Source organism: Oncorhynchus tshawytscha, linkage group LG10 (assembly GCF_018296145.1).
Source record: "Oncorhynchus tshawytscha isolate Ot180627B linkage group LG10, Otsh_v2.0, whole genome shotgun sequence".
Lineage (NCBI taxonomy): Eukaryota > Metazoa > Chordata > Actinopteri > Salmoniformes > Salmonidae > Oncorhynchus > Oncorhynchus tshawytscha.
This window is the reverse complement of record NC_056438.1, coordinates 8,571,718-8,583,446: the sequence shown is the minus strand read 5'-3', so window position 1 is coordinate 8,583,446 and position 11,729 is coordinate 8,571,718. Positions and strand designations below refer to the sequence as shown.

Below are 11,729 nucleotides of genomic sequence, written 5' to 3'. Positions count from 1 at the left end.
AAGGTTGTGTGAAGGTTGTGTCACATCTAAGGAAGGTTGTGTGAAGGTTGTGTCACATTTACAGAAGGTTGTGTGAAGGTTGTGTCACATTTACAGAAGGTTGTGTGAAGGTTGTGTTACATTTACGGAAGGTTGTGTGAAGTCGTGTCACAGTAGACATGCAGAGGTTGGGCCACCAACCAAAACAGAAACAATGGTTTGAATGCTTCCCATGACTCTCTCTTCACTGTGATTGGACTGTTGTTGAGGCCATCATTCATAAAGTGTTACACTGTAGCAAAAATACACATGAATACACAGAAATACACAGAAATACACACACATTACCCACCTTTGGTAGTTTGGCAAACTTCCCAGTTCTGGTGTCTCTGATCTGGCTGATATCCAGAATCTCCACCTCCTGAAAGAGAGAGATGTGGAGTGAGAGAGAGGGAGAGAGACGTAGAGAGGGGAGAGAGACATGGAGGGAGAGAGAGACATGGGAGAGAGAGGGAGAGAGAGACATGAGTGAGAGAGACGTAGAGAGGGGAGAGAGAGACATGGAGTGAGAGAGACACATGGAGTGAGAGAGAGACATGGAGTGAGAGAGAGACATGAGAGGGAGAGAGACAGAGAGAGAGAGGGGAGAGACATGGAGTGAGAGAGACACATGGAGTGAGAGAGACATGGAGTGAGAGAGACACATGGAGTGAGAGGAGAGACATGGAGAGAGAGAGACATGGAGTGAGAGAGACGTAGAGAGGGGGAGAGAGACATGGAGTGAGAGAGACGTAGAGAGGGGAGAGAGAGACATGGAGTGAGAGAGACATAGAGAGGGGAGAGAGAGACATGAGTGAGAGAGGTAGGAGGGGTGAGAGAGACATGAGTGAGAGAGACGTAGAGAGGGGAGAGAGAGACATGAGTGAGAGAGACGTAGAGAGGGGTGAGAGAGACATGAGTGAGAGAGACGTAGAGAGGGGAGAGAGAGACATGAGTGAGAGAGACGTAGAGAGGGGAGAGAGAGACATGAGTGAGAGAGACGTAGAGAGGGGAGAGAGAGACATGAGTGAGAGAGACATAGATAGTCGTTTCACATACTTCATGTTCTGTTAATCTTTGAAATGGAAACAGGTGTTAATGGATTTCAATACAAAAGAAATGGATACTAGACAGACAGAGAGAGACAGACAGAGAGAGACAGACAGAGAGAGACAGACAGAGAGAGACAGACAGACAGAGACAGACAGAGACAGACAGAGACAGACAGACAGAGAGAGACAGACAGAGAGAGACAGACAGAGAGAGACAGACAGAGAGAGACAGACAGAGAGAGTGGAACCAAACAGGACAGAGGAAAAAAAGTGACAGAACAAGAAAAGTGAAAACAGAGCAGAAGCTTTTATTACTCCAGAGCTTAAAAGCTTTCTTTCATTTTTCTGCTCCCTCTCTCTCTCAGAAGAGGGGGAGGAGAGAAGGATGAGACGGAGGGAGAGAAGGATGAGACGGAGGGAGAAAAGAAAGGAAAGAGGGAGAGGAGGAAGGAGAGAGGGAGGGAGCGAGAGAGGAATGGAGGGAGAGGAGGGAGGAGAGAGGGAGGGAGCGAGAGAGGAATAGAGGGCGAGAAGGAAGGAGAGAGAGAAGGAAGGAGAGAGGGAGGGAGGGAGCGAGAGAGGAATGAGGGAGAGAAGGAAGGAGAGACGGAGGGAGGGAGCGAGAGAGGAATGGAGGGAGAGAAGGAAGGAGAGAGGGAGGGAGCGAGAGAGGAATGGAGGGCGAGAAGGAAGGAGAGAGAGAAGGAAGGAGAGAGGGAGGGAGGGAGCGAGAGAGAGAGGAACGAGGGAGAGAAGGAAGGAGAGAGGGAGGGAGGGAGCGAGAGAGGAATAGAGGGAGAGAAGGAAGGAGAGAGGGAGGGAGCGAGAGAGGAATGGAGGGAGAGAAGGAAGGAGAGAGAGAAGGAAGGAGAGAGGGAAGTAAGGAGAGAGGGAGGGAGGGAGCGAGAGAGGAATGGAGGGAGAGAAGGAAGGAGAGACGGAGGGAGCGAGAGAGGAATGGAGGGAGAGAAGGAAGGAGGGAGAGAAGGAAGGAGAGAGGGAGGGAGCGAGAGAGGAATGGAGGGAGAGAAGGAAGGAGAGAGAGAAGGAAGGAGAGAGGGAGGGAGGGAGGGAGCGAGAGAGGAATGGAGGGAGAGAAGGGAGGAAAGAGGGAGGGAGCGAGAGAGGAATGGAGGGCAAAGTGCTTGTACAGGGGACCATAAACAGAGCGAGGCCACACTGTAAATATTTGCGCTGTTAAGCTGAAGGACAGGATCTCTCCCTCTCCTTTTAGTCATTGTCTTTTGATCTGACAATCCCCACCATTTCTCTCCATTTCCCCCTCTGACATCTTAAGGGTTATTAAAAAGTTTGTCAAATCACATCCCTCAACATTCTCTCCCTACCTCCAGATATCTCTCCTTCCTCCTCTCTCTCCCTCCTTCCTTCCTCATCTCACTCTCTCCTTCCTCCTCTCCCTCTCTCCCTCCCTCCACTCTCCCATTCCCTCCTCTCTTCTCTGTCATTAAAGGTTATAGGTCAAGACTAGCAGATCAATGGTCTAGGCGCTCGTCCCTGATTGGCCCGTGGGGAATGTTACTTCCTGGAGGGAATGCTTTTGGGTCGTTGATATACTCTCCCAGAGGCCTTGGTTTCATTACAACATCGCCATGATGACTCCCTCTAGACCACAGCAATCAGGCTCGCTAGCTAGCCAATCACCAAGAGTCTGTCCCACATGTGTAGTGTGTCTGTAGTGTAGTGTGTCTGTAGTGAAGTGTAGTGTGTGTGTAGTGTAGTGTAGTGTGTGTGTCTGTTGTAGTGTAGTGTCTGTATTGTAGTGTAGTGTGTGTGTCTGTTGTAGTGTAGTGTAGTGTAGTGTGTCTGTATTGTAGTGTGTCTATAGTGTAGTATGTGTGTCTGTGTTGTAGTGTAGTGTGTCTATAGTGTAGTGTGTAGCGTAGTGTGTGTGTCTGTGTTGTAGTGTAGTGTGTGTGTCTGTGTTGTAGTGTAGTGTAGTAGTGTAGTGTAGTGTAGTGTGTGTAGTAGTGTAGTGTCTGTGTAGTAGTGTAGTGTAGTGTGTGTAGTAGTGTAGTGTCTGTGTAGTAGTGTAGTGTAGTGTAGTGTCTGTGTAGTAGTGTAGTGTAGTGTCTGTGTAGTAGTGTAGTGTAGTGTATGTGTAGTAATGTTGTGTAGTAGTGTAGTGTCTGTGTAGTAGTGTAGTGTAGTGTAGTGTAGTAGTGTAGTGTAGTAGTGTAGTGTCTGTGTGTAGTAGTGTAGTGTAGTAGTGTGGTGTCTGTGTTGTGTTGTAGTGTAGTGTAGTAGTGTCTGTGATGTAGTGTAGTGTAGTGTCTGTGTAGTAGTGTAGTGTAGTAGTGTAGTGTCTGTGTATTAGTGTAGTGTTGTGTCTGTGTTGTAGTGTAGTGTAGTAGTGTAGTGTCTGTGTAGTAGTGTAGTGTCTGTGTTGTAGTGTCTGTGTAGTAGTGTAGTGTAGTGTCTGTGTTGTAGTGTAGTGTCTGTGTTGTAGTGTAGTGTAGTGTCTGTGTTGTAGTGTAGTAGTGTAGTGTCTGTGTAGTAGTGTAGTGTCTGTGTTGTAGTGTCTGTGTAGTAGTGTAGTGTAGTGTCTGTGTTGTAGTGTAGTGTAGTGTCTGTGTTGTAGTGTAGTGTAGTGTAGTGTAGTGTCTGTTGTAGTGTAGTGTAATGTAGTAGTGTAGTGTATGTGTTGTAGTGTAGTGTAATGTAGTAGTGTAGTCTCTGTGTTGTAGTGTAGTGTAGTGTAGTGTCTGTGTTGTAGTGTAGTGTAATGTAGTAGTGTAGTGTCTGTGTTGTAGTGTAGTGTAATGTAGTAGTGTAGTGTCTGTGTTGTAGTGTAGTGTAATGTAGTAGTGTAGTGTCTGTGTTGTAGTGTAGTGTAATGTAGTAGTGTAGTGTCTGTGTTGTAGTGTAGTGTAGTAGTGTAGTGTAGTAGTGTAGTAGTGTTGTAGTGTCTGTGTTGTAGTGTAGTAGTGTCTGTGTAGTAGTGTAGTGTAGTGTAGTAGTGTAGTGTAGTGTCTGTGTAGTAGTGTAGTGTAGTGTAGTAGTGTAGTGTCTGTGTAGTAGTGTAGTGTCTGTGTTGTAGTGTAGTGTATTAGTGTAGTGTCTGTGTTGTAGTGTAGTGTAGTGTCTGTGTAGTGTCTGTGTTGTAGTGTAGTGTAGTGTCTGTGTTGTAGTGTAGTGTAGTGTAGTAGTGTAGTGTCTGTGTTGTAGTGTAGTGTAGTAGTGGTGTCTGTGTTGTAGTGTAGTGTAGTAGTGTAATGTAGTGTCTGTGTAGTAGTGTAGTGTAGTGTCTGTGTTGTAGTGTAGTAGTGGTGTCTGTGTTGTAGTGTAGTGTAGTGTAGTGTCTGTGTTGTAGTGTAGTGTAGTGTAGTGTAGTGTAGTGGCTGTGTTGTAGTGTAGTGTGGTGTCTGTGTTGTAGTGTAGTGTAGTGTAGTGTGGTGTCTGTGTTGTAGTGTAGTGTAGTGTAGTGTGGTGTCTGTGTTGTAGTGTAGTGTAGTAGTGTAGTGTGTGTCTGTGTGTCTGTGTTGTAGTGTAGTGTGTCTGTGTCTGTGTTGTAGTGTAGTGTCTGTGTTGTAGTGTGTAGTGTAGTGTCTGTGTTGTAGTGTAGTGTAGTAGTGTAGTGTATGTGTTGTAGTGTAGTGTAGTGTGTTGTAGTGTAGTAGTGTAGTGTAGTGTAGTAGTGTCTGTGTTGTAGTGTAGTGTCTGTGTTGTGTTGTTGTAGTGTAGTGTAATGTAGTAGTGTAGTGTCTGTGTGTTGTAGTGTAGTGTCTGTGTTGTGTTGTGTAGTGTAGTAGTGTAGTGTCTGTGTAGTAGTGTAGTGTGTGTTGTAGTGTAGTAGTGTAGTGTCTGTGTTGTAGTGTAGTGTAGTAGTGTAGTGTCTGTGTAGTAGTGTAGTGTCTGTGTTGTGGTGTAGTGTAGTAGTGTAGTGTCTGTGTAGTAGTGTAGTGTCTGTGTTGTAGTGTAGTAGTGTAGTGTCTGTGTTGTAGTGTAGTAGTGTAGTGTAGTGTCTGTGTAGTAGTGTAGTAGTGTAGTGTCTGTGTAGTAGTGTAGTAGTGTAGTGTCTGTGTTGTAGTGTAGTGTAGTAGTGTAGTGTAGTGTCTGTGTAGTAGTGTAGTGTCTGTGTTGTAGTGTAGTAGTGGTGTCTGTGTTGTAGTGTAGTATAGTCCGTGTAGTGTGTGTAGTAGTGTAGTGTCTGTGTTGTAGTGTAGTAGTGGTGTCTGTGTTGTAGTGTAGTATAGTAGTGTAGTGTCTGTGTAGTAGTGTAGTATAGTAGTGTAGTGTAGTATAGTAGTGTAGTGTCTGTATAGTAGTGTAGTGTCTGTGTAGTAGCGTAGTGTAGTATAGTAGTGTAGTGTAGTATGGTAGTGTAGTGTCTGTGTTGTAGTGTAGTAGTGGTGTCTGTGTAGTAGTGTAGTATAGTAGTGTAGTGTCTGTGTAGTAGTGTAGTGTCTGTGTTGTAGTGTAGTGTAGTGTCTGTGTAGTAGTGTAGTGTAGTGTCTGTGTAGTAGTGTAGTGTCTGTGTTGTAGTGTAGTGTAGTGTAGTGTCTGTGTAGTAGTGTAGTAGTGTAGTGTCTGTGTTGTAGTGTAGTAGTGGTGTCTGTGTTGTAGTGTAGTATAGTAGTGTAGTGTAGTATAGTAGTGTAGTGTAGTATAGTAGTGTAGTATAGTAGTGTAGTGTCTGTGTAGTAGTGTAGTGTCTGTGTTGTAGTGTAGTAGTGGTGTCTGTGTTGTAGTGTAGTATAGTAGTGTAGTGTATGTGTAGTAGTGTAGTATAGTAGTGTAGTGTAGTATAGTGGTGTAGTATAGTAGTGTAGTGTCTGTGTAGTAGTGTAGTGTAGTATAGTAGTGTAGTGTAGTATAGTAGTGTAGTATAGTAGTGTAGTGTAGTGTAGTAGTGTAGTGTCTGTGTAGTAGTGTAGTGTCTGTGTTGTAGTGTAGTAGTGGTGTCTGTGTTGTAGTGTAGTATAGTAGTGTAGTGTGTGTAGTAGTGTAGTGTCTGTGTTGTAGTGTAGTAGTGGTGTCTGTGTTGTAGTGTAGTATAGTAGTGTAGTGTCTGTGTAGTAGTGTAGTATAGTAGTGTAGTGCAGTATAGTAGTGTAGTGTCTGTATAGTAGTGTAGTGTCTGTGTAGTAGCGTAGTGTAGTATAGTAGTGTAGTGTAGTAGTGTAGTGGCTGTGTTGTAGTGTAGTAGTGGTGTCTGTGTAGTAGTGTAGTATAGTATCTGTGTAGTAGTGTAGTGTCTGTGTTGTAGTGTTGTAGTGTAGTGTCTGTGTAGTAGTGTAGTGTAGTGTCTGTGTAGTAGTGTAGTGTCTGTGTTGTAGTGTAGTGTAGTGTCTGTGTAGTAGTGTAGTAGTGTAGTGTCTGTGTTGTAGTGTAGTAGTGGTGTCTGTGTTGTAGTGTAGTATAGTAGTGTAGTGTAGTATAGTAGTGTAGTGTAGTATAGTAGTGTAGTGTAGTATAGTAGTGTAGTGTCTGTGTAGTAGTGTAGTGTCTGTGTTGTAGTGTAGTAGTGGTGTCTGTGTTGTAGTGTAGTATAGTAGTGTAGTGTCTGTGTAGTAGTGTAGTATAGTAGTGTAGTGTAGTATAGTAGTGTAGTATAGTAGTGTAGTGTCTGTGTAGTAGTGTAGTATAGTAGTGTAGTGTAGTATAGTAGTGTAGTGTAGTATAGTAGTGTAGTGTAGTATAGTAGTGTAGTGTCTGTGTAGTAGTGTAGTGTAGTATAGTAGTGTAGTATAGTAGTGTAGTGTAGTATAGTAGTGTAGTGTCTGTGTAGTAGTGTAGTGTCTGTGTATTAGAGAGACAACTAATCACAGCTCTAACCGGCCAGGTGAAGACCAAGGCCCTCGGAACAACACAAACACAGTGGAGCTGACACATCCTCCACATGTCCGGACTTGTGAAACATCCTCCAGCTGAGTAACGGAGGTTGTGTGTGTGTGTGTGTGTGTGTGTGTGTGTGTGTGTGTGTGTGTGTGTGTCACTGTCTAATAGTAAGCATTTTCTGTCTTTACAGCTACTAGAATTAAGAGTAAGGAGGCGTAAAGACAGGCAGAGAGAGAGAGAGCAGAGAGAGAACCGAGAGAGAACCGAGAGAGAGAGAGAACCGAGAGAGAGAGAGAGAGAGAGCCGAGAGAGAGCCGAGAGAGAGAGAGAGAGCCGAGAGAGAGAGAGAGAGCCGAGAGAGAGAGAGAGAGAGCCGAGAGCCGAGAGAGAGAGACCCGAGAGAGAGAGAGACCCGAGAGAGACAGCCGAGAGAGACAGCCGAGAGAGACCCGAGAGAGAGCCGAGAGAGAGAGAGCCGAGAGAGAGAGAGAGAGAGAGAGCCGAGAGAGAGAGAGAGAGAGCCGAGAGAGAGACCCGAGAGAGAGCCGAGAGAGACAGCCGAGAGAGAACCGAGAGAGAGAGAGAACCGAGAGAGAACCGAGAGCCGAGAGAGAGCAGAGAGAGAGAGCCGAGAGAGAGAGAGTGTGTGCTCTCTCGCTCTCTCTCTGTGAGAGCAGAGCCGAGAGAGATCCAAGAGAGAGAGCAGAGCAGAGAGAGCAGAGCAGAGAGAGCCGAGAGAGAGAGAGCCGAGAGAGAGAGAGAGAGAGCGAGAGAGAGAGAGAGAGAGAGAGCCGAGAGCCGAGAGAGAGAGACCCCGAGAGAGAGAGAGACCCGAGAGAGACAGCCGAGAGAGACAGCCGAGAGAGACCCGAGAGAGAGCCGAGAGAGAGAGAGAGAGAGAGAGCCGAGAGCCGAGAGAGAGAGAGAGAGACCCGAGAGAGAGAGAGACCCGAGAGAGACAGCCGAGAGAGACAGCCGAGAGAGACCAGAGAGAGAGCCGAGAGAGAGAGAGAACCGAGAGAGAACCGAGAGAGAGAGAGAGAACCGAGAGAGAGAGAGAGCCGAGAGAGAGAGAGCCGAGAGAGAGAGAGCCGAGAGAGAGAGCCGAGAGAGAGAGCCGAGAGAGAGAGCAGAGAGAGAGAGCCCGAGAGAGAGAGAGTGTGTGCTCTCTCGCTCTCTCTCTCTCTCGGTGAGAGCAGAGCCGAGAGAGATCCAAGAGAGAGAGCAGAGCAGAGAGAGCCGAGAGCCGAGAGAGAGAGAGAGAGAGCTGAGAGAGAGAGAGCAGAGAGAGAGAGAGAGCCCGAGAGAGAGAGTGTGTGCTCTCTCGCTCTCTCTCGGTGAGAGCAGAGCCGAGAGAGATCCAAGAGAGAGAGCAGAGCAGAGAGAGCCGAGAGCCGAGAGAGAGAGAGAGAGCCGAGAGAGAGAGCCGAGAGAGAGAGAGAGCCGAGAGAGACCCGAGAGAGAGAGCCAAGAGAGAGAGAGAACCGAGAGAACCGAGAAAGAGAGAGAGCCGAGAGAGAGAGAGCCGAGAGAGAGAGAGCCGAGAGAGAGAGAGCCGAGAGAGAGAGAGCCCAAGAGAGGGAGAGCCGAGAGAGAGAGAGAGAGAGCCGAGAGAGAGAGCCCGAGAGAGAGAGTGTGTGCTCTCTCGCTCTCTCTCTCTCGGTGAGAGCAGAGCCGAGAGAGATCCAAGAGAGAGAGCAGAGCAGAGAGAGAGCAGAGCCGAGAGAGAGAGATCGACTTCTGAAGTTCCTGTGGAATTAGGGTTAGGGTCCTTTGGCTGAAACATTCTCATTCTCTTCAATAGAAGAGTCCTACTAGCCTGGTTGACGCCTCCCTTGTAACTAAACCAGTGAATGATTGAATAGATTTGTATTTGTACAAACGTAAATCAGTAAGAAGTGTTTGTTTGCATGATAGACCGATAAGACATTGAGCATCCTAGATAAAATGGTAGAACCGCATCAGAAATGACTGGGTGAGCGACAGGGCTGAACGAGGCACTTACAGGAAGCACTTTTACTGGAATCAACTACGGCAACCCACACAGGACATTTTCTGATGCGAGAATCACTACTATAGTAAAACAAAATGTGCTTCAATATCTTTATATTGTTAGTAATATTGTGAATGAGGGTGGGAATTAAGAATCTATAGCCTACTTTCAATCACAGTGATCATTATTAACCGCAGCATCTTTCTGTAGGTTCAAAATAAGAGTTTCAGCAAATCAATCAAATGTATTTATAAAACGCCCTGTTTTTACAATCAGTGGATGTCACAAAGTGCTTATACAGAAACCCAGCCGTAAACCCCAAACAGCAACACAGACGTAGAAACAGCAATACAGATGTAGAAACAGCAAGCAATGCAGACGTAGAAGCACTGAGTAAGCTTGGAGGTGAATGTATTAAACCAAATCGCCTTGATTAAAAAGCATTTTGTTGTTGTGCGCTATCCCCAAACAATAGCATGATATTTTGTCCCGCTGTAGTAGCTACTGTAAATCAGACACTGCAGTTAGATGAACAATCATGTAAGCTTTCTGACGATAGAAGACATGTCGATGTCCCAGAAAGTTGGATGTTGTTTACAACGCCATTCTAGTCAAATATTGCATACTGATCCAGTGGAGGCTAACTAGCATCAGAAGCACATGTAGGTGTCCGAGGCGATGACCCCCAGTGCGGCCTGTACATTTTAACACCCCTCTCTCTCTCTTTTTTCTCTCCACTTCCCCTGCTTTAAGACGCAGAGACGATGAAGAATTCAGTACCTGCGAGAGGGTGTTGTGGTTGACAACGGAAAAGCTCAGAGAACCAGGCCCTTCCATTTTAGTCTTAAATTCACATGAACAAGACTTGCCTAGTTAAATCAAGTTTAAATGTAAAAAAATTGTAATACAAATATGTATGAACAAGTACAAGGTTGCTGTAGTTCGATAGGTCATTCATCCTCTCTAGTGTTTTACAATGTTATGGTTGGAAAACTGTCCCATAGACATCTAAATGTCTTTCACTACTTACAGGTGTTCAGCTATCCAGAATCACAGTAATACATTTCTGAGGCTGAACAACAGAGAGGGATGAAAGACACCTTCACAGAGTCTTGCGAACCTTCACACGACACCTTCACTGAATCTACGCCTTCACACGACACCTTCACAGAGTCTACACCTTCACAGAGTCTTACGAACCTTCACAGAGTCGACACCTTCACAGAGTCGACACCTTCACAGAGTCGACACCTTCACTCTTCATTCTTTCCATGTTTGCCTCGTGTATTATTTCATCCTGCCAAATAAAGGTGAGGTTGCACACGGCTCTGTGTGTTTTAAATCTGATCTCTTTGGGCTACGATCTGTTAATGTTTAGGGTACTTCGTGTATGTTTAGGGTACTTCATGTATTGCCAAAGGTAGGGGGCAGGGAGAAAAACTTGGCAAAAGTGAACAAGGGTAGTGCAGTAGAAGCTGGCTAGCTAGAATGCATGGGTAGTGCAGTAGAAGCTGGCTAGAATGCATGGGTAGTGCAGTAGAAGCTGGCTAGCTAGAATGCATGGGTAGTACCGTAGAAGCTGGCTAGAATGCATGGGTAGTACAGTAGAAGCTAGCTAGCTAGAATGCATGGGTAGTACAGTAGAAGCTAGCTAGATAGAATGCATGGGTAGTACAGTAGAAGCTGGCTAGCTAGAATGCATGGGTAGTACAGTAGAAGCTGGCTAGCTAGAATGCATGGGTAGTACAGTAGAAGCTGGCTAGCTAGAATGCATGGGTAGTACAGTAGAAGCTGGCTAGCTAGAATGCATGGGTAGTACAGTAGAAGCTGGCTAGCTAGAATGCATGGGTAGTACAGTAGAAGCTGGCTAGAATGCATGGGTAGTACCGTAGAAGCTGGCTAGAATGCATGGGTAGTACAGTAGAAGCTGGCTAACTAGAATGCATGGGTAGTGCAGTAGAAGCTGGCTAACTAGAATGCATGGGTAGTGCAGTAGAAGCTGGCTAACTAGAATGCATGGGTAGTGCAGTAGAAGCTGGCTAGCTAGAATGCATGGGTAGTACAGTAGAAGCTGGCTAGCTAGAATGCATGGGTAGTACAGTAGAAGCTGGCTAGAATGCATGGGTAGTACAGTAGAAGCTGGCTAGAATGCATGGGTAGTACAGTAGAAGCTGGCTAGAATGCATGGGTAGTGCAGTAGAAGCTGACTAACTAGAATGCATGGGTAGTGAAGTAGAAGCTGGCTAGCTAGAATGCATGGGTAGTACGGTAGAAGCTGGCTAGCTAGAATGCATGGGTAGTGCAGTAGAAGCTGGCTAGAATGCATGGGTAGTGCTGTAGAAGCTGGCTAGCTAGAATGCATGGGTAGTACAGTAGAAGCTGGCTAGAATGCATGGGTAGTGCAGTAGAAGCTGGCTAGAATGCATGGGTAGTACAGTAGAAGCTGGTTAGCTAGAATGCATTGGTAGTGCAGTAGAAGCTGGCTAGAATGCATGGGTAGTACAGTAGAAGCTGGCTAGCTAGAATGCATGGGTAGTGCAGTAGAAGCTGGCTAGCTAGAATGCATGGGTAGTGCAGTAGAAGCTGGCTAGCTAGAATGCATGGGTAGTGCAGTAGAAGCTGGCTAGCTAGAATGCATGGGTAGTGCAGTAGAAGCTGGCTAGCTAGAATGCATGGCTAGTACAGTAGAAGCTGGCTAGCTAGAATGCATGGGTAGTGCAGTAGAAGCTGGCTAGCTAGAATGCATGGGTAGTACAGTAGAAGCTGGCTAGCTAGAATGCATGGGTAGTACAGTAGAAGCTGGCTAGCTAGAATGCATGGGTAGTACAGTAGAAGCTGGCTAGCTAGAATGCATAGGTGATTCACAT

At 46.1% G+C, this 11,729-nt stretch overlaps 1 protein-coding gene across 1 annotated transcript in view; it reads right to left on the bottom strand.

Moving 5' to 3' along the window:
* Positions 1–331: 331 nt before the first annotated feature.
* The window catches only part of LOC121847596 (1-phosphatidylinositol 4,5-bisphosphate phosphodiesterase beta-3-like), a gene marked incomplete at its 3' end in the record, with an annotated part of 74,252 nt that continues 62,854 nt past the window's right edge, over positions 332–11,729 (bottom strand). The window contains 1 exon segment of the mRNA XM_042329453.1: positions 332–400. Coding sequence (XP_042185387.1) covers positions 332–400 — 69 coding nt within the window.